This window comes from Delphinapterus leucas, chromosome 3 (assembly GCF_059928025.1).
Source record: "Delphinapterus leucas isolate spDelLeu-1000000601 "Yukka" chromosome 3, BTC_Dleu_Yukka2, whole genome shotgun sequence".
In the NCBI taxonomy this organism is placed as follows: Eukaryota; Metazoa; Chordata; class Mammalia; order Artiodactyla; family Monodontidae; genus Delphinapterus; species Delphinapterus leucas.
Window position 1 is genome coordinate 113,309,322 of NC_143131.1, and position 27,604 is coordinate 113,336,925.

Genomic DNA, 27,604 nt, shown 5'->3' on the forward strand with positions numbered 1-27,604 from the left:
ACACTTCATGGTATCTGTGTGTACACAAGCATGTGTGTGGTCGCAAGAAGTGTCTGAAGTCAACACCACACCAGGCCCCGGGGGCCTTTGAGGTTGCGTGGTCCAGCGCAGTCAGGTTTTGGACCATGGAGCTGGGGTCCTGAGGGTGCAACCAGTGAGTGGGTGGAAACCCTCCTGTACATCTGCCCTGAGAGGCCAGGCTCCTGACACCCTGCCCTGCTGTCCTCACAGAGAAGCCAGAGCTGGATGAACTGACGCTCGAGCGCGTACTGGAGGAGCTGGAGACTCTGTGCCACCAGAACATGGCACGGGCCATCGAGACGCAGGAGGGGCTGGGCATCGAGTATGATGAGGATGTCGTCTGTGATGTGTGCCGCTCTCCCGAGGGTGAAGATGGCAACGAGATGGTCTTCTGCGACAAATGCAACGTCTGCGTGCACCAGGTAGGCAGCCCCCATTGCCGTCACCATGCTGTGCGGGCAGGCCTCTGCCTGACCCGGTCACCCTGGCTGTAGGGGTGCTGCAGCACTGTGGGCATGGGCCCCTAAGAAGGAGGGCAAGGGGGTGGAAGGGAATGGCGTGAGTGCCCGTGGTGCCAGGGATACCCAGGGCCCCTCGGCTCAGCCCCCTCAGCCAGATTTGAGTAACGCCCATTGGATGGTCTTTCTGTCCTGTCCTGCCGGCCTCCCTCAGATCCTCCCCACTGAGCACCCTACCCCCTCCTCACCATCCTGACCTTACAACGAGGTAGGACAGTGTAGTGATCGAGAGCAGAGCCTGGAGCCAGGCCACCTGGTTTCAAACCATGGCTCTGCCCTTTGCAAGTTATTTGATTTGGGGCAAGTTTCTTAATCTCTCTGAGCCTCTGTTTCCTCAAGTATAAATAAAAGTAAGTTGTTGTGAGGATTAAGTTCCTTACTATGAGTCATTTGGTTAGAACGGTATAGTAAGAGTTGTTCGTGTTTGTTAACAGTATTGGTATTATAAACCAGGTGCCGCCTGACTAGGCTCCCCTCTTCATCTTGGGCCCCAAGGCTATAGGTCTGGGGCATCTCTGGGCCTTGTTTGTAGAAGATGTAGAAGACCTGACTGGAACCCAGTGGACCCACTCTGGCCCTAACTTTGAGGCCCTCCCTTACCCACTTCTGCTGGAATAGCACCCAGGGAGCTTAAAAGGGCTTCACCTGGCTGGCAGGTTGGTAGGCAGTGCACCACCCTCCTCATTCATCTATGTCCCTTATACCCAGCAGCTCTTAGATCCATAAGCCCTAGGTATTACCAGAAGGGTGCCCAATCACAGATCCCTGTGAAAAAAGATGAAAGCTCTGGGCCTTGTCCTCAGGCAGCATACATACCCAAATTTGTATTCAATTTTTTTTTTTTTTTTTAAAGCGGGCCTCTCACTGTTGTGGCCTCCCCCGTTGCGGAGCACAGGCCCTGGACGCGCAGGCTCAGCGGCCATGGCTCACAGGCCCAGCCGCTCCACGGCATGTGGGATCCTCCCAGACTGGGGCGTGAACCCGTGTCCCCTGCATCGGCAGGCGGACTCCCAACCACTGTGCCACCAGGGAAGCCCTTGTATTCAATTTAAGGGTATTCATGGATGCCCCTGAAATCCATCACTGGTTAGGAACCTCTGCCGAAGTGACTGACCTCCCAGCAGAGGGCAGAGCTGAGCCCTTTCACAGAGGACTGTGAGATGGTGAAATTTCAACGCACAACCCACGCAAAGAGAATCCCTGGAGCCCTTGCATTATAGTCCCTTAGGAGCTCTCTTTGGCAGAGATGAGTAGCAGTGTCACTCTGTAGCTCCTAGCTTGGGCTGGGGCTAGGACTGTTTGTAGCCGAATGCTGACCAGACGCAGATTGGCCAATGCCTCTGACCTGTGACCACCCTGCTCTTTCCCCAGGCATGCTACGGGATCCTCAAGGTGCCCACAGGCAGCTGGTTGTGCCGGACGTGTGCCCTGGGTGTCCAGCCGAAGTGCCTGCTCTGCCCCAAGCGAGGAGGAGCCTTGAAGCCCACTAGAAGTGGGACCAAGTGGGTGCACGTCAGCTGCGCTCTGTGGATTCCTGAGGTGGGCAGATGTGGGGCTGGGGCGGCCCTGGGGCACAGCCGTGGGGAAGTGGGTCTGAACAGAACTCAGAACCCCGACGGCAGAGCACTAGGAAAAGAAGGTGATGGGCCACGTTAAATGGCGGATCTCAGGTGTCGAGCCTGGGAAGAGCTCGGGCAGCAGCCCACAGGGAACTTTACCCATGGACCTGGGCAGAACTTGGGTGGCTATTTCCATGGGAAAATGGGATTATGAGCCACCGGAGGATCCAGGTGGTGTGAGAGCTGGACAGAAGTCAGGCAGCCGACTCTAGGGGAAAGCAGGTTATGGGTCTACCCAAATCTAGGCGGTGGTCCCAACCAAAGTCAAGTGCTTTTTTTAAAATGAAAATAAGCCAAATGACCTAAAAGGAAATCAGGTGGGGAGCCTGATGAAAATTGGAGAGTAGGGCTGTGGCTGGAATGGGGGGGTGGGCCCAGGTCTGAGTCTAGGGGGGTACTATGGACGATGGGCGGAGCCCACAGTGAGTTAGCAGAGGCCCTGGGCTCCTGTCTTACTTGAAATGTGAAATGCTGACATTCGCTGGCGTTTCAGCTCTCTCCCTGCTGTGTGCCCTGACCTAGAATGAGGCCCCACTCCAATGCTGCCTGTGCCCGGAAGCAAGCCAGGTGGCCCTGTCAGCAGGTGGCCCCTCCCCTTCCTGGGCTCGCAGTCTGAAAGTCCTTACTGGGACCCACATCACAGGTTTCTGTGATCATAGTGGTTATGTCAGCAATAGTCACTCACGGCCACATCAGCATCTTGAAGTCTGGGACTACCTCTGAGTATACCTGGTCTGGGCACAGCAGGGACACAGAGGATCAACAAGGACCTACCGTGGGGGCTCTTTGGTTCAGGATCTCTGGACGGGGGCCCTTTTTCCCTCCTCAGGCATGGGCAGTAGGAAGGCAAATGTACCCTGCCTCTGGGGCTGAGGAGTGGGCTGTGCCCAGGAGATGGGCATCGTTATAGCCCTGTCCCCATAGGAGGGGCTAAACAAAGGCACATCCCCCTTGGCCAGGAAAGCCCTGGAGGTCCCCAAGAAGAGATCCTACCATGGGGACCTATAGTCGCCACCCAGAAAGATAACTAAAATAAGTTCAAGTTCTAATAAGAACTCTGCAGATGCTATTAACAAAGGCCTGAGGTACAAAAGAGAGGGGGACCCTGCATGTACTCATTTGCACATGGAAGCATCTCTGTCTTGAGACTCACAGAGTCACAGGCACACATACGCTCAGTCAGCTGCACACACGGAAGCGCACTCTCCCAGTCACAGTCTAAGCCTAGCCGCTATAGAGCACACACTAACACAACATGGTCAACTTGGGAAGTCAGGAAGGACTTGGGACTCTCCCACTGCCGTGTCTGCCCACCACCTGGTTTCAGCAGACAGGCCCCCCATTTAGGTGATCCCTGGAGGCAGGCTGGGGATGAGAGGCCTGATGCAGCTCCCTGTGTCCTGCCCCAGGTCAGCATCGGGTGCCCCGAGAAGATGGAGCCCATCACCAAGATCTCGCATATCCCAGCCAGCCGCTGGGCTCTGTCCTGCAGCCTCTGCAAGGAGTGCACGGGCACCTGCATCCAGGTACACAGCCCCTTCACCCCGCTGCTGCCCGGGAGCCCATGTAGGAACCAGCTACACAGAGGGGTGTGTCTGGGACACCCTGTAAAGCAGGCCACTGCCAGCACCCTCCACCTGCCCCATGGTGCTACAGACAGAAGCACTGATGTGCCTGGGACAGGGACCAGAGCCAGCACCCCACCTGCCGGGCACTCCTCCATCCCTAGTTCCTCTAGGCATGGGTCACAGGCCTGGGGAGCCAGGCTCACCACCCCGTTACAGTACTGAGGGGGCTTTCCCCAAGAGCAAGGGTCTGTGGGCTTAATAAATACATTGACCTCTCTTCTGATGTCAAACGTGACATGTGAGAGGGGTAAGAATCAAACTTTTCCTCCAACTAAACTAACAGGCTCTCCCTACACATGGCAGGGCTGTGTTAGTTTGTTGACAGTAACGGTTCCCAAATTCTAGGGCGTATCAGTATTACCCAGAGGACTTGTTAAAACACAGATCGCTTGGCCTACCCCCCAGAGGTCCTAATTCTATAGATCTGTAGGTGGGGCTGAGAATTTGCATATTTCTAGCAAGCTCCCATGTGATATTGATGCTCCTGGCCTATAGGTTGGGAAGTGGGAGGATCATCCTTTCTCTCCCTTGTCTCTTCAGGAACAGTTGTCATTGTAAACACTAGATGTACTTCCACTCATTTATAAGACTTTCAGAATGGTTTGTGAGTGCAGCGTAAACGGCCACTAATATTTCGATGGGTTATTGCTGAAACAGTTGTCAGCTACCCACAGCCATCATCCCAGGTAACTCAGGCCCTGAGTTGGCCCTAACTGCCTGGACAGGAGAAGAAGGAAGGGACCCAACTCCAGCCCCTCTTCCCAGAGGACAAGGGAGGGGCACAACTCCCCATCTTAGATAACATTGCAGGAGCAGAGGAGGCAGGGACCCATCAACAGCCTCTTTCTTTCGATGCCTCAGATCCAAAGTCATTGTCCGCACAGAAGTGCAGCTTGTCCCCAGAGGGATTGTCAGTCATCTGATTGTTGACTTCCCCAGGGTATATGATGCTGTCCAGCTCCCCCAGAGCTCCCCTTCCCATCTTCCATGACTCCCTCCACAACCTGCAGGATGTTGGCAGCCCATGCCATTTTGTTTAGGGTCTCGCCAGCATTCTGCATTCTCAGTGTAACCCTGGGGGATGCCCCACATTCTTCTTCCCTCCCACCAGGGCTCCCTTCATACCTCACGCTGCCCTTCCTCTCCCTGTAGTGTTCCATGCCTTCCTGCGTCACGGCATTCCACGTCACATGCGCCTTTGACCACAGCCTGGAAATGAGGACTATATTAGCAGACAACGACGAGGTCAAGTTCAAGTCGTTCTGCCAGGAGCACAGTGATGGGGGCCCACGGGGTGAAACCACGTCCGAACCCGTGGAGCCCAGCCCAGCCAGCGAGGACCTGGAGAAGGTGACCCTACGCAAGCAACGGCTGCAGCAGCTGGAGGAAGACTTCTATGAGCTGGTGGAGCCAGCTGAGGTGGCTGAGCGCCTGGACCTGGCTGAGGTGCTGGTCGACTTCATCTACCAGTACTGGAAGCTGAAGAGGAAAGCCAACGCCAACCAGCCACTGCTGACGCCCAAGACCGACGAGGTGGACAACCTGGCCCAGCAGGAGCAGGACGTCCTCTACCGCCGCCTGAAGCTCTTCACGCACCTGCGGCAGGACCTGGAGAGAGTGAGTCCCCCTGCCGCCCCCCAACCCGCCTGCCCGGTGGGCAACCCAGGAGGCCTTTCCACCCCTCCCTCACTGCCCTGGAGCAGCCATGGTTCACCAGGATTCACATTGTGAGCTCTGGCCAAGGCGCTGAGGGCCTCGGGGTCTCAGACAGGGTTGGGGTAACTGAGAGTTTGTAGAACAGGGGAGGATCCAGCTCTGAGGTCTCTGAGCCCCTCTCGTCCCAGCCCTTTTGCAGGCCTGGTGAAGGGTGGGGCCCCTGCCAGGACTGTGAGGCTGGGAAACACCAGGGCTGGGGCAAGGACCCAAGCTCCTGACTCCTGGTGGTCTCTGTGGGCCCTGCCTGGTCCCAACACACGTGCTTTGCTTAGAGTCGGAGGCAGGGGAGGAGCTGGGAGTCACAAGTGAGTTGAATCAGTGTAATAAGCGCGTGCTGGGCCAAAGCAGGGAAGACAGGTGTGAGTGCAGCTCCTGGGGCTGCTGGATAGAGGAAACAGTACGAGCAGAGGTACGGGCTGGAGACCAGCTGCAGCCTGTGTGGAGTGGAAGGATGGGGCTGGGTGGGTGGACCAAGGTGTGTCTGGAAGCTGCAGAAGTGTTTTAAGCGGGGACTCTCCTGCTGTGGCTGCAGATTCCAAACGCTCACCCTGGAGGTGGAATCACAGGGCCCGGATGGAGTGAGTGGGTTGGCCAGAAGCCCTCAGCTGTGCCCTGGGAGGCAGGGGATCTTGCCTTGGTCCAGGCGCATCGCTTTGGGGGCTGAGTGAGATGAGGAAGATGTGCAGACACCTCGGTTTTGGGCTGGGCCGTGGAGGTTGGGGACCAGTGAGAGTTGCTTTCCTAGAGCCTGGAGGCCCTCCAGAGCCTCTAATGCCTGCTGTTCCTCCCAGAAAGAAGGGGAAAGAGTCCTGCCTTCTGTGGAGCATGCCCTTGAACTTGGCTTTTTTGGTACCCCTCCCCTGACTCCTCCAGCTGATAAAGTACCACCCCCCAAGTTGGGGGCACCCCAAGGATGAAGCAGGGTGTCCCAAGTCCTTGATCCAGTCCTCTGAACCCCAGGTTCCGTTCTGGCCTCTCCTCTGGGTGACATTCAGTTCTAGGATTCGGAGTATGAGAGGTCATGTCAGGGGGACACAGACTCACATGCCTGCCCGCTGCCCAGGCCATGCTGGGAAACAGCCGGGGTGGAAACATCAAGGGGGCTTTGTGTGACTTAAGGCAAGCTGCTTTACTTAGGCATGTCTCAGTTGGCGAGTCTGTAGAATATGGTTAGAGCAATTCAGCAGATGTTGTGCTGTGGGCTGGGCGGGGCGGGGCAGGGGGGCATGGAGGTGGAGGTTCTGAAACTGGACCCGGCTTCTCCACCCTCCTGCACCCCACGCATCTGCCCTGAGGCCTGGTCACGTGGAAATGACCCTGTTGGCCTGGGAGGGAGCTTACTGCCTGGCAGCCAGCCTGCCACCAGGTCAGAAGGTGGGGGGCAGGGGGATCACCAAATGTCCACGGCTCCAGCCAGGACAGAGAGCAGGGCCACCTACACTGCAGTCACCGCTTCCTGGGTAGCCCAGCCTCCCGTCTCCCAGGGCCATCAGGTACAAATCCTTCCGAGACCAAAGCTGCTTCCACACTTGTGCCCAGGCCACCCTCGAGTCTCCACCCGCAGGGTCTTGAGTACAGACACCCTGCTTTTAGCCCTCCTGTTTCCAAACGACTCATCACATCTGACCTCCCTGGTCCGTGCTGCTCAGCCCGCATGTCTGGCCCTGGCTAGGCTGCGTGGAGAGGCCAGGGGACGGGCTCGCCTATTGAACCATCATCCTGGAAAGAGAGATGAGAGGTAGATGTTGCCATCCGTAAGGAGCAGATGGGGAAGGTGGGGCTCAGAGAGGTGAAGAAAGCCTTGGAGGAATGTGTGTTTTCTAGAGTTGAGTTGAATTGGGGCCTGAGTAGGAGAGGAGTTTGTCAGAGAGTTGTTGGCTTATTCTCTATTCTGTACATTTTCTGGGCAAAAGTACCCCCTTATCAGTCCCCCGACCTCTCGACCCCATTGTCAGCTGGTACAGGTGAAGCCAGGGGCTGAGGTTGTCATGGGCTAGGATACTGAGGTAGCTCTGGGGCTCCTGGGTCTGTGCCTCACAGACCCCTTTGGTTGAGGCACAAAGCCCTCCAGGTGTGAGTTGGTCCACTCTTCCCCAGGAAGAGGAGGCAGGGCCAGCCTTGGAGCCTGTGCAGCTTCTCAGGGTTCAGGAGGGCCCTGTCAAAATGCTGCTTCTCCAGCAGCCTCCAGGCTGGGCTGAAGGGCACCAGCTGAGTGCAAGGCCAGGGAGTGCACAGCCCTGGCAGGCTGAGGAGAGGAAGTCCTACAGCCATGCGCCAGTTGACCCCCTCCGGTCCAGCCTCAGATCTTTTCACGGCCATGCGTCGGTGACTCGAGTGAGTGAACAGGGCCGAGAACTATGCCATGGGGGAGGCTTTCTGCAAAGACCCATGACTGTTGGTGGCCTGGCCAGCAGGCCCAGTCTCTGACCATGACCCTGTGCCAACAGTCAAGAGTATCCAGCCTGTCTCTGGGCACCACGCCAGCTTGGGCTGGAGGCATTGAGGATTCGAGGCAGGGGTTGAGACTGAGGTTGTGTGTAGCCTGGGTCTACATTCAGTTGCAGCACTTCCAGCGTTGTGCCTTCCGAGTTATAGTTTCTACTTCTCTGAGTTTCAGTTTCCTTTCCTGTAAAATGGGAATAAGGATCTAGCTGACCTTAGATCCCAGGAAAGATAGCGGATAGGGCTTAGCGCACTACCGTCCATTGTTAGCGGTGGTTATCGTTGCTGTTCTGTGTCTTAGAAGCGTGGGCTGCCCAGATGGCGGGCTCCAGGGAGGACTGAAAGGGCAGGCCCAGTGCTAAGGCCCAGGAATCATGCATCCTCCCTGATTGATTTGCCTCCCAAGGCAGGAGTTTTGCTGAGAGAAGCAGGGGTCATGCTACCACCAGCATGAAATCCCATTTTACGGTCAGCCTAGAAGATATGCTCTCCTAAGATTTCAGCCTTAGGCCTCAGCTGTGGCAGACAGCACAGGAAGGCATGGCCACTGCAGCCTCCCAGGGTTATTCACAGCTGACAAAAAAATTGCAGCTCTGATGATCAGCGATCAGCCCAACAAACACCGGTTGGTGTCCCCTAGCAACTGTGCTGGTAGCTTGGGCTACGTGGGGCCTCACTGCCTGTGGCTCTGGATCTGGTTACCAGGAGTTTATTGAAGGTTTCACCTGGCCTGAGAGGAGCCGAGAGGGCAGGGGCAGCTTTCAGACACACACGCCCCAGGGGATGGACATGTAGGAACTCCCCATAGCTCTCTCCAGGAGAGGAAGGTCCTGCCCTCCCCCACACTCGCCACCTGCTTCCTCAGCAGTTGTCACACCTCGTTTACTCTGTCCTCAGTGCCTGGGTTGTGTCTCCTTGACCTCCCACCAAAGCCTATCTTGTCCCGGGCAGCCGTGGCCTCCAGCCTCCAGCTCGTCAACCCCATGGCTCCCAACTCTAGGATTTTTTCCAACCCATTAGCCCCTCCACCCACTCAAAGCCTGTCACCCCCTCCTACTGCTTCGGGTCAATAGCCCCGAATCCCCAATCCCCCTTCTTCACCACAGTCTCCCATTCTCCCTGCTCAGTTCCTCCTTCACTGTCCCCTGCTTTCTTCACTCCCACCCCATGTGGCATTAGCTCACTGCCAGTCCCTTGCACCTGTGCAAAGGCCACACCCCAGGCAGAGCCTCACCCAGTAGGAGGCACTCAGCCCACCAGGAGCGATCCTACAGCAGTGAGCAAGTGAGCCCCCCAGGGTGCCTGCCAGCCAGCCTTGGTGGGACACTAGCCAGCCGCATTCTGGGCTCCCCCATTACCACCTGTCTGCACCCCTGCCCCCCTCCCTCAGGGCTCCCCCGTCTCTTAGCAGACCTCACCTCCTGTTCCTCAGACCAGAACCCTCCAACTCCTTGCCCGGTGGTGCCCTCTGTACCCATTCTCTGCCCTTTTCTCCCATGTCCTCCCCTCCCCGCCCCCCAGGGATTTCTTTCCAGCCCACACCCCGCAGCACAGGAGCATCTCTCTCGTCTTCACCCCCTCTCCGTCTCCAGGATTCCCCCAGTGTCCGAATTCATTTTACCTTCTCCCATCTTCAAAAGCAAGTCCTCCCTCCCCGTGTCCCTCTAGTCATGGGTTTCTCACCCTTGTTACTCTCTCTCCTTTTCTGTCATCCCTCACTGTTCTTACTTCCTTGCTTCTCACTCTGCCTAGGCTCCTGCCACCACCATATTCCAGAACCTTCCACCAGGGCCACCTACAGCCTCCATCTCCCAGTTCTCCATCCTCATCCCCCAGCCTTCTCAGCAGTGGTTGCCACAGTCAAGCATGCCCTTGGTCTTGAAACACTTTTCCTGTGGATGCTCTGACCAGATTCCCCCCGATACCCCAGTTCTGCTCCCTCTCTGAGTCCTCCTTGGTCCCAGCGATCATTCACCACACTAGGTCTGACCTCTCATTGCGCATCTGCTCCACAGCTTTACTCCCCATCAGGAGGCTGGCTCCAGCCCACACCTCCCTCCCCAGCTCCAGCATCTCATGCCCAGCATCCCCTGTCCCCACCACAACCTCCCCAGGCTCCATGAATGCCCCCTACACTGGCCCATTCTAGCTCAAGATAACTGGCTGGGAGTCCTCCCTGCCCCTCTCCTCTCCTCAGCCCACATCCAGGTTCTCTTTGCAAAACTTGCTGTTATCAAAACAATTTTATCAAAAAGTAAAACCTGCTTTTATTACTGATCCCTGCTGTAGTTCAGGGGGACTTTTCCACTTGATTCTATTTTGTACTCTTTGATTTTTTTTTTTTAAAGAGAACATTTTGTCTTTATAATAAGAAAAAAACAATGTAAGAAGTCTGATAGCCTGGGTGGGCTTCTAAGGTGGTATCTATAGTTTTCCCCAAAAGCCATCATGGAAGAGGAATTTTACAACATTCAGTAACATGTAGCTATATTACCAAGAATCTTGGGAGAAATTAGAGAAATAATTGATGATTCCAGAGTGAAGTGGGAATAAGGGGTCACAATGTGACCAAAGTACCAACCAAAGAATGTTGGCACCATTGGGATTCTCACAGAATCTTCCGTAGCAGGAATCTCCAGGCATTAGTGATTGTGTAATGTATGTACCCTTATCATGGAAAGAAAATTGAGCATTTACCTCCAATATATTGTATTTTTAGTATCTCATTTATATCTTCCATGGTATGTTATAAAAGCAAACCTAATCAGAATTTCTAATTGCACCAAAAAAAAAACCCAAACACTGGAAGTTCTAATATTTTCTTCCTATACTGTGATGAGCTGTCAAAATCAATAATAGCCCATGCAGCTCACTTTGGAGGCCCTTGGCCTAGGACAGTAGTTCTCAGGTTCCATGGTGCTATGTAAAATGTATATTTGAGGGCCCCCGCCTCCAGAGAGTTTGATATTCCCCCAAGCCTGGGAATCTGTATTTTTAACCAGACACCCCAGGGATTTGGGGGTAATCTTGGCCAGTAATTCATTTGAGCCTGCTTTAAGAAACCTTGCTCTAGTGTTTCGAAAAGATAAAAAAAGAAAAGAAAGAAACTACATCTGTTTTTGTTTGTTTGTTTTCGGTACACTGGCCTCTCACTGTTGTGGCCTCTCCTGTTGCGGAGCACAGGCTCCGGATGCGCAGGCTCAGCGGCCATGGCTCACGGGCCCAGCTGCTCCGCGGCATGTGGGATCTTCCCAGACCAGGGCATGAACCCGTGTCCCCTGCATCGGCAGGAGGACTCTCAACCACTGCGCCACCAGGGAAGCCCTACATCTGTATTTTAATAGGAAGTAGACCTTGGCTGATCTGTTTTTAGGCTGGAAATACTGAATGGTTTGTTCTTAGGCCTCCAAAGTAGCCACGAATCCATCCACCTCTCTTCATCCCTACTGTCCCCATGCGTACTTGGCCACATGACTGCCAGGAGGAAAGAGACCAGGATATGAGGAGGATAAGGTTTGGGCTGTTTAGATGTGGTGGACAGGAATGCCCTCTGGAGGTGATATTTGAGCCAAGACCTGAAGGATGAGGTCTAGCCTTGGGAAGAGAGGGTTGAAGAGCATTTGGGACCAAGAGTTGAATGTATATCAAGGCCCCAAGGCAGAAGTGGTCTGGACACAGAAAGAAAGGGACTGGAGGGCAGTGCGGCTGGAGCTTGGAGAACTGTGGGACATAGACTGTGAGGATGACAGTGGGAGGTCAAATTGGGCAAGGCTCTGAGCTGTGGCTCTGGTTTTTTTAAGTGTGACAGGAAGAAAACTATATCTGTTTCCTAGGGCTACTGCGACAAAGTACTACAAACTCCGTGGCTTTAAACAACATAAATTTGTTTTCTCACAGTTCTAGAGGCCAGAAATTCTAGCTCAAGGTGTTGGCAGGGTTGATTCCTCCTAGAGGCTCTGAGGCTGAAACTCTCCATACCTCTCTCCTAGCTTCCGGTGGTTGCTGGCAACCCTTGGTGCTCTGTGACTTGTAGACCCATGACTCCAGTCTCTGTCGTCACATGGCATTCTCTCAGTGTGTCTTCACATGGCCTTTTATAAGGACATTAGTCATTGCATTTAGGGCTCACTCATATCCAGTGTAATCTTAACTAATTACATCCAAGGTTCCAGGTGGACATAAATTTTAGGAAAGGACACTATTCAACCCAGTGCAGAATCTATTGGAGGTTTCAAGGGGAGGAGGATTTACATTTTAAGATTTACATTTGTATTTCAAGAATATTGCTCCAGGATAGCAGAGAGGTCAAAACAGCTGGCTGTCCAGGTGAAGATGATGGGGGTGTCCAGGAGGTGGAGGAAGCTGTTGGGATGGGAGGGAGTCAGGTTCACCAGGAACAGGAATTCCCTGTGGTATTCCCGTCCAGTGGTTAGGACTCCACGCTTTCACTGCATGGGCCCAGTTTCGATCCCTGGTCGGGGAACTAAGATCCCGCAAGCTGTGCAAAGCGGCCAAAAAAAAAAGTTCACCAGGAAGGACTGATGGGACATACTGATGGATCAGCTGTGGGGCAGATGAGGAGGGGCTGGGTCCTTAAGGATGACTCCTGGGTCTCAGCACTTACACATCCCTGCTCCCTGGTCCCCACCACCACCCACATCCCTCCACAGTTCCCCCTGACCTGGCTCAGTCAGGCCTCAGAGCCTGACACTCTAGCCACAAGGCCTTGCTCTCCTCTCCCCTACCTGGCCTTTCTCTGGGTTCTTGTCTTCAGCCTGTGTCCCTCTGTGATCACCTCCCACCTGGCCTATCTGCCCCTTTCTCCAGGGAACCTTCTCACCACCCCCAAGTCTGGGTCAGGGCTGCCTGGGTCAGTACTTGGTCAGCATCTCTCTGCTCTGCTGGGCAGCAAGCTCTCAGAAGAAAGGGGCCCTGGTGGCACTGCTCGTAGCTGAGCCCAGGGCCCAACACAAGCCTGTGCTTAGGGACATGTGGGAGGAGTCCAGGATCTGCAAGGAAGTCAGACGGTGCCAGTGAGCTGAAGCAAGGGCAGGCTGGGCCAGGTGGCTGCCCCTTGGGGAGGTGCTGGCCACAGGAGAGCCTGGCGTTCACAGTCTAGGCTGGGGTGCGGAGTACTGCTGAGAGTCCGTGCAGAACCTGTTCTCCAGAGGCCTGCTAGCCTGGTTCAGGTGTTCCGGCGTCTCCTGCACGACTAGACTCAGGAAGGAGAGGAGGAGGCCCACGCCAGCAGAGAGGTCTGATAACGGCTACCCCAGGGCAGTAGAAGTGATGGTCATGACAACAGGCAGGGGCTCTGGAACTCTCAAGTCATGCCCAGGCAGTTTAAGGATATGAAGACTGAACTCAGCCTTGAAGACGGAACCCAGCTGGAGGTAGAATCTGGTGGGACCCGGGATTCCAGTTCCGCACTTTCTGGCCAGCTGTCCCTGTTGCTGCTGGAGACTGTGACCCAAGCTGAAGAAGTGCCAGAGCAAGGCAGTGTCCTGATGGGGAGGAGGCCTGGTCTTGGTCCCAGAGGTGTGATGTACCCTGAGAGCAGCCGGTGAGGGATGGCACGCTGGGCAGAGGGAGGTGCCAGGTGGCCAGGGAGCAATGTGGCGCATCCTTCAGGTGCTTCCAGACCAGTTACAGGGTGGGCCCTGTCCCATGGGCTAAGCAAGCTGGTCTCCCAGGCCCTAAGAGGCTCTTCCTAGCTGGCCTAAGGGAGTCAGAGAGGCCCTGCCCTTCCCCACGAGGAGTTCTGTCTCTAGCCGACCGAATATGGCCGAGTGCACTTGGGCCCTTGACCAGAGCAGCTGTGGGCCTGGCTCAGGGCCAGGGCAGCAAGTGGACACGGGTCAGCTGCGGGCTGGACCGCTGTGCATCAGGCACAGCCTTCCGCTCAGAGCTCTTCTGCTGGAGCGCTCTCTACTCATGTGCCGGCCATTCGTGTCTCAGGATAGGAGGTGGTTTTTGCCCGGGTGCTTGTGGCTAAAGTTTCTTCAGTGGAAAGAAGGCTTGGACAGGAGCCAAGGGGTGAACTTGGTGATCTCTTGAGGTCCCCACAAGCCTTGGGGCACTGTGTATACAGGGCAGGGCAGCCACGTTGGAAGGGCCTTGGGCACTGGCATGACTCAGCCCGGAAGTTTAGGCCGAGAAGAGGAAGGCAGTCGCCCGCCTGAGCTCCGCAGATGCTCTCCCTGCTGGCTGTGATCCGAAACACAGCCTTGGCCCCGTGGTTTGGATCAGAGTGTTGCAGCTCAGGGCTGAGGATGCATTCAGGGCCTGGGTATTGATTCCCAGATGTCCTGGGCAGGTTAGGCAGTGGTGGCCCCTCAGAGCTAGGAGGTCTGGGTGGTTGCTTATGAGTAAGGTGGAAAACCTCTCTTGTGTTTCCTCAGGTTAGAAATCTGTGCTACATGGTGACAAGGCGCGAGAGAACGAAACACGCCATCTGCAAACTCCAGGAGCAGATATTCCACCTGCAGATGAAACTTATTGAACAGGATCTGTGTCGAGGTAGGCGTCCCCCCTGCTGGCCGCCGCCACCCCTCCTGTGCACACCCTCAAGGGGCTGGGTCCCAGTGAGGATGTGCATCTTCGGGGCCTGATGGGGCATGTGTACAGGGTCAGGGGCCACGGGCCCCCACCCCTACCCTCTGTATCCAGTTAGTAGGCCCAAGTGGGGCCCTGCCGGGGGTCCTAGGTGTGTGTTGGCAGGCAAGGGGCCAAAGATGCAATGTGGGCATCGGACCTGCCCTCGTGGAGCTTTGGTTCACAGGGTGCTCAGGCAGTGCTGGGCCATAGTGGTTCAGGAGGAAATTGCACGTGAACAGGTACAAACCAGAAGTCCCAGCGCCTCTGTGCTGGTGCTGGGGCAGGAAGGGCCCAAGCTGGCGAGCTTCCCTGAACCCCTGTGTGCCTGCGTTTCGATTCTGAAGAAGGCAGCTCTTACGCTTTTGCCATCACATGCATTTAACAGATCTGGAAGTCAAAGGTCAAAGAAGCTCTGACAGTGGTCTTACTTACTAGTTGTGGATATTGCTGGACAACAGGGCCCTTCCTGGACTGTTTACATGTTAAGGAAGGCAGGGCTTAGGCCAGAAAATGGTACTCTAATGTTGAATTGTATGCAGCAGAAATAGCTGGATGGAGAGATTTTTAAGCCAGGGGCTGCCACTGCCAACTCAGCCTGTGGGTCAGGCTGGGCCTGGAGTAGAGGGAGGAGAGCTGCCTGGCCACCACCAGAGCCAATGACTGAGAACCTGCTACTGCCCCACCCCTGCCCAAGAGCTGAGCTGCCTCGACTGCGCTTTGGAATCACCACCTACTCTGGCCCCAGAAGCCAGCACTGCCCAGGACAGGTGCTGGGTCATGGTGGGTCACAGCCATGTAGAGGTCAGGGCTGACTGTGTACCTCAAGGACTATGGCAGCTTCCTGGCTGCCCAACCTTTCCAGGCTCCCTCTCATCTGTCGGTTCCTTCGGCGAGCGCTGATTGAGTATAGACAGGATGCCGGGCTCTGTGGCGGGCACTGCGAGTACCCTGCCATGGACTGAATGGACAGGCTTCCTGTCCTCGTGGAGCTTACCATCTGGAAAGACAAAGGAAAGTGGTGTCCAAGGGGCTGCCGTTGGCGCCAGTGCAGGGACAGAGGTATCAGGGTTGGCTTCATGGTGGTGGTGTTGCCGGAACACCTCAGCCTTCTTAGGACTCACTATGGCCACACATCCAACTACAGGAAGGCAGTGGAGAGTGGTAAGGTGTGCCGTGCTCACAGGCACAGGATTCCAGAACCATGGTCAGGAGCTTGGAGGGTCGGCATCCCCGCATTGAGCTGGAGACATTCGCAGCTCCTAGACCGGAGTGGCAGCAACAGGCCACCTTTTGGTCAGGGCAGGGCATTTGGAGAGAAGATTAGTTGGCTTCTGAAGCTGATGCCCTCAGTGTTGTGACGCTTGACCCGTGGGGTGAGACATGGGCTACAGGCATATTGCTGAGGCCTGTCTGGCCAGAGGGCTAGAGAAGGTTTCCCAGGGGCAGTGTATTTAAGCTGTGAACTGAACCAGGTGAAGGACAGGGCAGGGAAACTGCATATTTGGAGACCTGGAGGCCAGAGCTGTCTTGTTAGAGAAACTGGAAGGAAACTGGCATATCTGCAACTAGGGCAGAAGGAAAATGTCTGAAGTGAGGCCGAGGGGTTGCCAGGGTCAGATGTGCAAGGTCTTGTGCCCTTGGAAGGAGCTCAGACCATGGTGAGGGCAGTGGGGGACTTGAGAAGCCCCTCTCTGAAGTATCTAGGCACCGGTCCCATGTGATAGATGAGAAGACTGAGGCCTGGCCTGAGGTTACACAGGGAATTAACAGCAGAGCTGGGAAGATTCCCGGAGTTGGGGCCACACTCCTCAACCTTCTCTTAAACGCTTACTCAGGAAGCTCTCCAGCCTCTGGCTGAGAAGCTGGGAGAAGATTCCTGGCAGCTCCCCACCACAACATGTCCCTCCCCTGCTCCATTGTGTTCTACGGCTCCCCAGACCCATGGGGTCATGGACTAAAAGGATATGAGGGCCAGGTGTGTACCCTGAGTCTCCCATCAAAGCAGACCAGGAGAGCGAGGCAGGGGACTTGCTCAAGGGCGCTGCCCGCTGTGTCAGGAGTGGAACCCACGGCTCTTCACTCCTCAGAGTGTCCTGTCCACCTTCAGGTCTGGCTCCTTGGCCTGGCATTTAAGGCCCTGCCCTGTCCACTCACCTCCAGCCTTCCCACCCACCAGGATTCTGTCCTGAGATCTTTAGGCCATATAGATCAGACGTCCAGATCCTACAAAGCGGTCTTCCACCCTCCTCGTGGCCCTGTGCCCCTCACCAAGCCCCTCAAGGGCAGTTACCCCTCTCTTCCACACTAGCTATTCCCCGACTCACTGGAGCCCCAGTTATCCCAGGTCCCACGTGGCTCAGAGCCTGGACCACAGAGGCAGGAGGAGGTGACCTAGAAGGCAAGGCACTGGCTGATGGGGAGGACTCCTTGGATGCCACAGAGTGGTCTTAGTTCTGGCTGGGCTGCTTGGGGTAACCATCTCCCTCCTGCTCTCTCTTTCCCTGACGCAGAGCGGTCTGGGAGGAGAGCAAAGGGCAAGAAGAGCGACTCGAAAAGGAAAGGCCGCGAGGGTCCGAAGGGCAGCCCCGAGAAGAAAGAGAAAGTGAAGGCAGGGTCCGACTCAGTCCTGGGGCAGCTTGGTGAGTGGCCTGGTGCACACAGCCAGGCTCATACCATCACTCCACTTGCAGCTCCCCACGAAAGGCCATGGGGACCACCAGCATCCCTGCTGCAGAGTGGGACGCCCGAGAGGGGTAGCCGGGCCCTTGCTTGCCCACGCACTCCTTCCAGCCATAAAGGAGGCTGGGGTCTGGCATCCTGAGAGTTCCTCTTTTGTAGACTGGAGACTGGGCCCAAGAGCTCAGGGACTGCTAGGCCATCCTGGCCCTTCCAGGAACCCAGCATCATGCTGGGAGGTGAGGGCCTGCCATCATTCTCTGTCCCTGTCCCCCTCTGCCAGAATGTCCTCAAATGGGCCTCCCTTCAGCCCCAGCAAATCTTCCGGGAGCCACCCAGAGAGACCCATAGGAGTGGCCCTGGCCCAGCCCATCTCATTGTCACAGACCTATTTGCTGCTGCCCCGTTAAGCACAGCAGTCCTAGAGGGACCCTCAGCCTTGGGCTTTGTCTCCTAGGATGTCACATGCTTCCTCTAGAGCACTTCTCAGGGCAGGGGTGGTGTCCCCTTCCCGACCTCACCTCTAGTGTAGAAGCCCCAGGTCATCTTTTATTTTCCTCAGTCTCAGGAAGGAAACAACTTGGGATCTAATGGGAAGCCCAGTCTCACCAGCTGCCACCTCCCAAGACCTCAGTAAAGGAGGGAGGGCCCATAGCTGGAGCTGGCCCTGGCATCCAAAAGGGACCTTCTACCCAGATATACCTTGCTGTCCGGTTCACGCCTGACGCCCATATCCAAGTTACCTGCTTTGGAAGCTCTGAGAAGCGACACATGAAAATCTAGTGCCCCCTGGTGGCCTGAGGGTGCTTTCCTCCATTCCTCCATCCCTTATGCCCCCAGGATACAGGGTGATGGGCAGGCCTGGGCGTCCACCTTGTGCAGTCTCGAAGGGCCCTAGCTTGGTTTCATGCTCTGCTGTTGCCACTTTGAAATTCTTAAAATTTTTGAACAGGGAGCCCACATTTTCACTTTATGCTCTGCTTCTCAAACTGTGAAGCCTGTCCCAGGAGCAGGACGTCCTTCTGGGGAGAGGGGTATTTGGTGTGGAGCCTGCTTTTTGGCGGTGTTGGCAGGATGCATGGACGAAACAAGATAACTCAACAGGGTATATAGCACAGAGGGAAAGAGGGAGGAAGGTACGGTGGTGTGCAGGGGAGGGTCAGAGAGGGCTTCCTGAAGGAGAGTGGGACACACACCTGCTGGCATCTCACCTGCCTTCTTTCTCCCTTCGGCCAGGCCTGTCCACTTCGTTCCCCATCGACGGCACCTTCTTCAACAGCTGGCTGGCGCAGTCGGTGCAGATCACGGCAGAGAACATGGCCATGAGCGAGTGGTCGTTAAACAATGGGCACCGCGAGGACCCTGCTCCGGGGCTGCTGTCGGAGGAGCTGCTGCAGGACGAGGAGACGCTGCTGAGCTTCATGCGGGACCCCTCACTGCGACCTGGCGACCCTGCCAGGAAGACCCGTGGCCGCACCCGCCTGCCTGCCAAGAAGAAACCACCACAGGATGGGCCCGGTTCACGGACGACTCCAGACAAAACCCCCAAGAAGCCCTGGGGCCAGGATGCTGGCAGCGGCAAGGGGGGTCAGGGACCACCTGCCAGGAAGCCACCACGGCGAACGCCTTCTCACCTGCCATCCAGTCCTACAGCCGAGGACTGTCCCATCCCAGCAGCTCCCGAGAGCCCCCCACCGCTGGCCCCCGAGACCCCGGACGAGGCAGCCCCAATGGCTGCCGACTCGAATGTCCAAGTGCCTGGCCCTACGGCGAGTCCCAAGCCCTCAGGCCGGCTTCGGCCGCCCCGCGAGAGCAGGGGAACCCGGAGATCGCCAAGTGCCAGGCCTGATGCCGGGACAGGACCGCCGTCTGCTGTGGCCGAGAGGCCAAAGGTCAGCCTACACTTTGACACTGAGACTGATGGCTACTTCTCTGACGGGGAGATGAGCGACTCAGATGTGGAGGCCGAGGACAGCGGGGTGCAGCGGGGTGCCCGGGAAGCAGGGGCTGAGGAGGTGGTCCGCATGGGGGTACTGGCCTCCTAAGTCACCCCTACCCCTGTCCTGGGCCCTGCTCTGGTCCGCCCACGAGGCCTCAGCCCAGTCACAACTGCCATTTCCAATCTCTGCTGAGTGTCTCAGACCCTCGAGGCTGCCACTCTGTTGTGGTTTTATTTTTAATATAAAGAGAGTTTCGAATTCCACACTATTGTCTTTCCTCTGTGCTGGCCTAGGACGTTAGGATTCCTTACATGGCTCTGGCCACAAGGACCACACCAGGTTCTGGGCACCATCCCTGCCGCGGCAGCATCCCCGCCCAGCCCATGCGGTATTCCTGGGCTCCTGGCTACACGTAAGCAAGGTGAAGAAGAGCTCAGGACTCCAGCCTGCTGCCACTGGGTGACACAGAGTGTCATTTGGGCATTATTATGGCAGATGGGCCAGCCCAGGACCTGTCCCGCCTTGCCCCCAAATCCCACTGGGGTCCATCTGGGGGGTCCTGCTGCACTCCACTGATCCCCAAGGAAGTATAATAAGTGATACCCAGCCAGAGTCTACTCACTGTCACAAGCACAACGAGCTTATACGAGAAAGCACTGAGGGGGCGAAGAGGGCCTGCTGGTTCCAAGGGAGCCACAGCCGTTCCTGATCAACCCACATCATCAGAGGCCTGCCCGCCCACCCCGTGACCCTCCACTCCCTTGCTGCTCTGCCCCTGCCAGCGCCCAGCCCGGCGGCTCTGGGAAGGGCTTCCCAGAATCCTTCCTGAGCTGTGCCGTTTTCTCAGGGGACTCCCAGCCAGCCAGCCGCCAGTGCCGGCGGAGGGCTGCAAGGGAGGGCCAGTGCCCAGATGGGGGGCGTGGGGCTCAGACTCGCCCACTGCAGAGAATCGCTCTGGGACTCCAACTTCCTTCCTTCCTTCGGGGCCAGTCTCGGCCGAGGTCTGATCACTCCCAGATAGCTGACCTGACCAGACCAGACCACTTGCCTTTTCACGTTTCCCAGTCCTGCTAAGAGATGAGCTTCTTCCTCAGTTTCCTTTTGGAAACTCCTCTTTCCAACAAGCAGTGGGATCCCGGGGCCCAGGACGCGTCAGTGACGGCCTGCTGGGGCTGTTTTAAGTGTTGCTGGATCTCCCTGGTTCCTCCCTCCCTCCGAGCCTTAACCCCCTTTCCCAGCCATTCCCTCCCTCCCCACCATCACCATCCTGCCTTTCCCACCCCACCCTCTAGGTCCCAGGTAGTAGCTCTGAAGAGTTTCAGTGGAGTGGCCCCAGGGTGACAGCTCAGGGAACAAACAAAACAAGGAATTCAGTGAAAACATGTTTTTCTTTCTTTTATGAATTACTCCTGGATCACTTCTGCCACTGGTAAAGCCAGAACTTCTCCAACAAGAACCTTGCAAAAGTCCAGTGAATCAGTCGAATCATTCTGTGGATGCCAAAGAATATTTTGACCATAATACAGCACAGCCTGGACCTGACAACTTGTCACTTGGACTATTTTTTAAACGGAGCTCTTTAGCAACCAAGTATAGAAACATGTTCATCGCACACGTCCAGGAGGCGAGCGCAAGCTCTTGGACGAGGATGCTGTTCTGCTGCTGGTGTTGGATTTCAGATCCCCAGGCTGGGCCCACTGTGAGCTCTCCTGAACTCTGAGACTCACTGTGGGAGGAGACTGATGGCGAAACCAGCGTGGCAAAAGTGTTACCATGGGGTTGCCCCCACGTGACACACGAAGCGCAAATCGGCGGGATGGGGAAGCAACTCGAGCACCCATCCCCGACTCCAAATTTTCAAGGTACGACAGTGGCATGATCATCGACACTCAGTTTCATGTGAATTTTATCAAAACAGGAAACAAAGACAACGACTAAGTTTAAAGGGTCGGACAGATTTGTCCAGTTGGAGCAGACTCGGAGTGGGCTTCGAGGACTCTGGGCGTTGGGATGGCATGAGCTACCGTGTAGAGTTTAGTCTGCCCGCCCGCCCGCCTTGGCAGTAGTGGCCAGTGCAGTGTCACCATCAGCATCCCAACCCCATTCTCTGTTTACTGCCTTTGAATAGACCTTCCTTCCCCGTGCTTCGGGTCACCTCGGGCCACAACCTTGTCTGTGCTGGATTGCTCAGTCTGACCTCACAGGAAGCAAAAGGGACGAGCTTTAAAGAACAACCAAACTCTGCTGGGGGATGGGGGTGCCAGGAATGGCTCGGGTCCGGTAGACTCAGCACTTACCTGTTTACCCTTCATCCATCCTGAGGCAGAGTCTGGGCTCCCTGGGGGTGAGGGTAGGGAGAGAAGCAGGGTGGGAAGGCAGTGGGTCTGGCCAGGGTCTGGACTGTGTGGGCCAGGCCGGGCAGCCAGCACTCTTCAGAGGGCCTCTACTCAAGTCGGCCTCTGGATTCCGACCCTTTTCCCGATTGGCTCTTGCTTTTGGATTGAGCTATCCCTGGGGCCCACATCCTGCACGGAGTCCAAGTGTCTGTAAGGCTGGCTGGCCAGGATCTCCCAGGCCACGCCCTAGAGCTGTCCTTGTCAGGCAGCTGTCCACCCCTAGGATGTCCACCGGGCTGCAAAGCGGACGAGGATAACCGGTTCCCACTGCTGGCCTTTCTGCTATTAGCCACAGCCCCTTCGCTCTTTTTCCAGCCTGCCGACGGCTTTGCCGCCTCGGAGTTTAAGATGGGAAGCTGGGAAGAAGGTAGGAGGCCTTTTCCAGACCAGAGGCTGAGGCAGATCTTTCGCTTGACCGTATCTGATCACACTCACCGGCCCTCCTCAGGGAGGGAGAAGCTGCTCTGGAACTCATCCGGGCTGTCATCACCACCCTCCCAGTCCCCACTGCCCACCTCCTTCCCCCTCATCACAGTGAGAAAGGATAATGTGCAAGGAAAGTATTTTTATGGATCATAAATGTATTTTAGAACAAATAAGGAGAAGAAAGGTAGAAGGGTTTATTTTATTAAATGAGCTCTGACTCGGTGACAGTGTGTGAGCATTTGCAGTGTGAAGGTCTCAGGTTCCTTAGAGAAGCCACCCAGGTTTCCAAACGTGGGTGTTGGACTGTGGATGTGTGAGCCTGTTCCAGAGCACACCTTGTGTGTGTCTGAGTGCAGGCGTATCTGTGTGTGTCGTGTATGGGCACACGATGGGACTTGGGGGACAATTCCTAGAGAATCACCTGCTCGATTCTAACAGACATTGGCAGCAGCTGGATTTGGCGTTTCCTTGCTTACTGCCAGATGTGGCCAACCTCTGCCCATGCCCGAAGCTCTGTAGAATGGCCTGGGTGCCTGTAGCAAGGCCCTTGGGGAGGCCCCTTCCCATGCCCCTGGCCCAGCTGGCCACATTGGCCAAAGAGCCAGGCTGGAGTCTGGAGCCTTTGGTTGTTCTTTAAGGCACTCCCTGCTACTTTGTCCCTCAGATGCACAGCACTCTGCTCCACATCGGCTCGGGGTGGGGGGATGATATGAATGTCACAGGAGGAGACACCTTCTGTCTTTGTTTCAATGAAAGTGATGTGCCATTTGTTAATATACAAGAGAAATATTGAAAATATATTGAAAAGAGCAATTTTAAATTATTTTTGGCTTATGTTGCAATATTTATTTTCTTGTATTAGAAAAGATTCCTTTGTAGAGAAAAAATGTATTTTTCATTAACGCAAAAACCTATTTCTCCTTTTTGTACATTGTCCATGTTCGCTACCCTTCACGAGCAATAGAATGTATGGCCGCCTGGGGGTGGCCGGTGCCCGCGTGCCCTGCATGATTCTGTGTTGCCGCTGCCGCATAGCTCCCAGTCCCATCCTGTCCTGCTCACTCCTGGGGGTCTTCCAGAGCCCAGCCCCCACTAGGGCCCGTGTCTTCACGACCCCTCTGCACTCCTCATGTGTTGGCAAACGCAGTTAATAAAGCGATGTTTTCTGTGCTGGCTGGTGTGAGGCTCTGTTGCACCGGGGGCGGGGGGTGGAGGTTCACTGAAACAGCGAGTGTTCCCTGGCTGTCCGAAGGGACGTAGCAAGTGCTCAGTACGCACTGGGGCTGGGCATATTTCATTTTCTCCTCACTGCTTTCATCCCCTGGAGTTCAGAGTGGATGATGGAGCTTCGCAAAGCCACACCCCTGCTAAGAGGTGAAGTTCAGCGTTCAAGTCGGGACCCCTTGAGCCACCTACCTGGGGCAGTGGGAAGGTTTGGGAGGAAACTCAGGCCTCTGTCCCTAGATCAGGGAAGGCTTTTGCCCAGGCTTGTTTTTCACTCATTATTTCCTGAGTACTTACTCCAGACCAGGCTCTGTAAAGTATGGGGAATGTAGCCACCATCTATCTCTGCCCTGGGGGAGCTCACAGACCAGCAGGGACACAATGAGGGAACTGGGAGGTACTATGGAGGCCTGGGCTGACTGGGCAGAGGTGCATTCAGGTTACTCTGAGGAAGCAACACCATTCGTTCATGCATGCATTCATTCATTCACTTGACAATTAGTCTACTGAGCATACATCTCATTCTGCCAGTGTGCTGGGTCGTACACTGTGGATGGCACCAGGACCCTGCCCTCCCGGAGCTTCCAGACTTCCAGGCGTCGTAGACTTGAAGAATAACTAGTTGATCGCCCAAGGGGAGCTGGCTGGGCGGAAGGGGCAACAAGCGCTCTGGGTAGAGGGCTCAGCAAGCGCAAAGATGGATTAATCTACGTGCAGAGGGGTTTTGAACCTCCTCTGAGAGCCCAAGGGGAGGCTGTGTGGAAAGGGGCTTGAATTGAGACTCAAGGAATCTAGCTTCTGGGGCCGCTGACTTAGTTGTTAACCACAGAGAACTGCCCCATTTCCTCACTGATGCAGTAGAAAGAAGGTAAGTCCCCGAGGGCACCTCCAGATCCAAAGTTCTGTGATTCCCCCCGATGCAGAAAAGTGATGGAAAGAAACCTGGGGTGAGCGAATGTGCTTTGAATGCCTATGGAGGGAGGTGTCCCTCACTGAGGGGCCACATCCCTGCTGCTGGGACCTGGGAACCCTGTCTGACAGAGCTGTGTGGGTTCTTTCAGGGCACCCAGCTCAGCATCCTCAACCACAGTCAGCATGAGGTGCTGGTGGATCAGCCCCAGGGTTGAGGGGGCTCCTGCTCGGCCAGCCCCCCTAGCTGTGGTTTGGGGCTGTCAGCTCTCTGGGCCAGCTACCCTGGGCTCGGCACCCCAGCCTCTCCCTCCTCCCAAATCCAGGCCCACTTGACCGCAGTGCTCCAGAAGAGTGATGCAGGGGCTCCGTGGCCAGACCTGCAGCTGCAAAGCTGTGGGGCAGGAGAGGTCAAGGTACCTGTGGGTCCAAAGCAGCAATGTGCAGTAGAAATAAAGTGAGCCACATATGTAATTCTAGTAGCCACATTTTTAACAAGTAAAAAGAAACAGGTAAAATGAATTTTTTTATTTTTTAATTTTTTTATTTAATGCATTATATCCAAACTATGATCACTTGAACCTGTAATCAATATAAAATAATTACTAATGAGCCAATGGCACAGGAATCCGAGGGGAGGCCAGGTGTCCACTCCCGCCGTTTCGTTCATGCACACATGGATTCAGCACTCACGGGGCATCAGCTGTTGGGCCCTGAGGACTCTGGGATGACCACATGCCCCTCTGCAGAGACCAGGCCAGTGTGGGAGACAAACTTTAATCCGATAGTCCCAAAACCATGTGCAATGACACACAGACTGCGCGGCAGCGGGGAGGGACTCTCGTGCCCACCCTGAACTTGCCTTGATCTTGTGAAACTCCTGCAGGGTAGGATCTGGGACGCCATCTGCTGCCCAGCCCTGATGCCGGATGATATGTGTTTTTTTTGCCACAATTTTTTAAAAAAAAGAATACTATATAGGAAAAAAAAAAGTAACCCTGCTACATTTCATAATGTATGACTGCTTTGCTGCAACAACAAACACAATGTTAAGGAAAAAGAAGCCATTCTAAAACATTAAAAAGAAAAAAGAGAGGATTCCCTGGCGGTCCAGTGGTTAGGTCTTTCTGCTCTCACTGCCGGGGGCCCGGCTACGATCCCGGGTTGGGGAACTATGACCTCGCAAGCTGTGCAGTGCGGCCAAAAAAATGTTGTTAATTAAAAAAAATTTTAATTTAAAAAATTAAAAACAAAAAGAGTTCACATTGGGCCTCTCTGCCTTTCCTAGAGCACCCATGACTCCCCTGGGCCCCCCAACTCAAACTCAAGTCTTCTTTTTATTTTAACCCAACCCTCACAGTTTTTTGCACAGCACTGTAGGAAAATATGTCTGACCCAGGCTGAGGAAACCAGGGTTCTACTCTTCTCTCTGCCGTTGACTTGATGTACCTCAGTTTTCCCATCTGTAAAATGGGAGAAGAGGTTGGGGATACTGCTTTCTCTAGGTCCTGGGAGGAGGGTCCATGGTCAGAGGATGTGGTCAGTGAGGATCAGGTCAGAGTCTGCCGGGGCCCTTCATTTTACCTTAAGTCCAGCTGGGTGAGGTGGGGCTGGCTGGCAGAGGGGGCTACATGAGCCTCCAGACTGAACAGAGCAAGAGCAGGAAGACGCTGCAGGCTTTCACACAATCAGAATGCCATCATGGCCGCTGATTCATCTGTCACCAGGTGAGGGGTCAGTAGGAGCATAGCATTAGCCATAGGTGTGATCATGAGGTGAGACACAAGGTCCGGTTGGGACGGTGACAGGGTTAAGCACTGAGCAGGGCCTGCAGGCACTGGAAGGAAGGTGAGGTGTCCGTCCTCCAGGCTTGGGTATGGGGCCGAGGCCTCACTGGCAGGGCTGGGCGGGGGGGCGCTCTGTGATTTGGGTGACAGCAATTGTAGGGTGGGCTTGTCCAGGTCTAGGGGTTTGGGTTCAGTGGGCAATTCTCCCTTATTCTCCCTCCATCCTCAGTTAACATTAGCTAACTGTGGCCGTTCAGGTCCAGAGAATTCATCCATGAACACACCACAAAGGAGAAAGTGACTAGAAATGGATTCTTGTGGGCCTTATGGTAATGGAGAATTAGGGACTGTGTTTTGGCCCTTTCTGGGCCTCAGTTTCCTCATCTGTCAAATGAGGATGAGAGTTCCTACTGGGCCCACCATGCCGGGTGGCTGAGAGTTCCTACTGGGCATGGATGTGAAGGGAACAGAATGAGGAACCACTGACTGGGTGAGGGGAGGGGGAACAGCGGTTTAGGCAGAGGGCGCTCTAGCGCTGGCAGACTGACCAGAGGCCAGGAGGCCAGAGGGATTTGTTTACTGAGTCCCGGAATCCTAGAGGCGAAGCTCCGCTGTTTACAAGTTCTCACGGGTCTTCCTGCGCCCAAGCAGGACACCTGTGGTCTGGGGGGGCAGGGCAGGGACTGGCCACGTGCGGCCTGGGCGGGGCCGGCTAAGGGCGGGTTGTAAGCACCTGGTGTTCATCAGGGAAGCCATTCAAGTGATGCCTGTGCCAGTCAGCTGCCTATGCCTGAGAAACACCCACCTTCCCAGCATTCCTGGTTCCTCGGTGGCCATCCTGAAACCTCGTAACCCAGGAGGCCCGAGGTAGCCGAATTCCTCCTGTCCGGCACCCTCACCCTCTTTTGCAAAGAAGGAACGTTCCATTGCTGGGGACTGAATGTTGGGAGCAACACGAAACTCAGAAGAGCACCAGGGTTTGCAGGAGAAGCCAAGTAAGAAAAGTGACTCAGCAAAATAAACCATCACCTGTGGATATTCTGAACTGCTATCTTGGGACGCTGGGTGATTGCCTGGTTCTGGCGACAGGTGCTTGGTATACAAAACTTTGTTTCCCACACGCCAGCTGTAATACTCGTGCTCATCAGCGTACAGAAGGAAGCCCAGGAGACTTGGGAAGGAGCTGCCATGGACGGGCCTGATAGCTGCCTCGCCCCTACGTAAGACTCCTAAATGGGTTCACGGCAAAGGGAGCAGTGTGCTCTGTAGGGACGTCAGGAACCAGAGGGGTTGCTTAAATCTTAGGGACCCCTCTGCCCTCCAGGAGCACATCCTTCTGGTCAAGAAAGTGTATGGGACCAGTACCAACCTGCACCGTCAGTCCTGGGTCCTACCTGGCCCTCATCTGAGGAGCCGCATCTGGGTGATAGGACCTCAGTGTTTAGGGGGATGGGGGGCGTGAAAGCACGTCTTGTCCACCACCTTCTCTAGGACAGCCTCTGAATTCTAGTGACAGAGAGCCTGTCACTTTATAAGCAACCCACTGCTAAGCCATCTGTATTAAATTTAAAAATGTCTTCCTTAAATTCAACTGTAATTGTCACTCTGAAACGATGTTTCTATTCACAGGCGGTTCTGAGCCCGGGAGCCACAGAGGTCAAGTCCAGTCCAGTGTCTGCTGGGCAGCCCTTGGGCTGTGTGATAA

The 27,604-nt window shown here is 55.3% G+C and overlaps 1 protein-coding gene across 9 annotated transcripts in view; it reads left to right on the top strand.

Annotated features, from left to right (window-relative positions):
- JADE2 (jade family PHD finger 2) overlaps positions 1-23,149 on the top strand; it is a 52,462-nt gene extending 29,313 nt beyond the window's left edge. For 7 of the 9 annotated variants that reach the window (XM_089908451.1, XM_022588819.2, XM_022588817.3 and 4 more), the window contains 7 exons: positions 232-443; positions 1,911-2,078; positions 3,568-3,684; positions 4,939-5,403; positions 14,346-14,463; positions 17,052-17,180; positions 18,454-23,149. In XM_089908451.1, coding sequence (XP_089764577.1) covers positions 232-443; positions 1,911-2,078; positions 3,568-3,684; positions 4,939-5,403; positions 14,346-14,463; positions 17,052-17,180; positions 18,454-19,262 — 2,018 coding nt within the window. In that variant the 3' untranslated portion in view covers positions 19,263-23,149. The remainder of the gene's footprint in view (positions 1-231; positions 444-1,910; positions 2,079-3,567; positions 3,685-4,938; positions 5,404-14,345; positions 14,464-17,051; positions 17,181-18,453) is intronic. The other 2 variants (XM_089908449.1, XM_089908450.1) reach the window with 2 other exon arrangements.
- Positions 23,150-27,604: the final 4,455 nt, after the last annotated feature.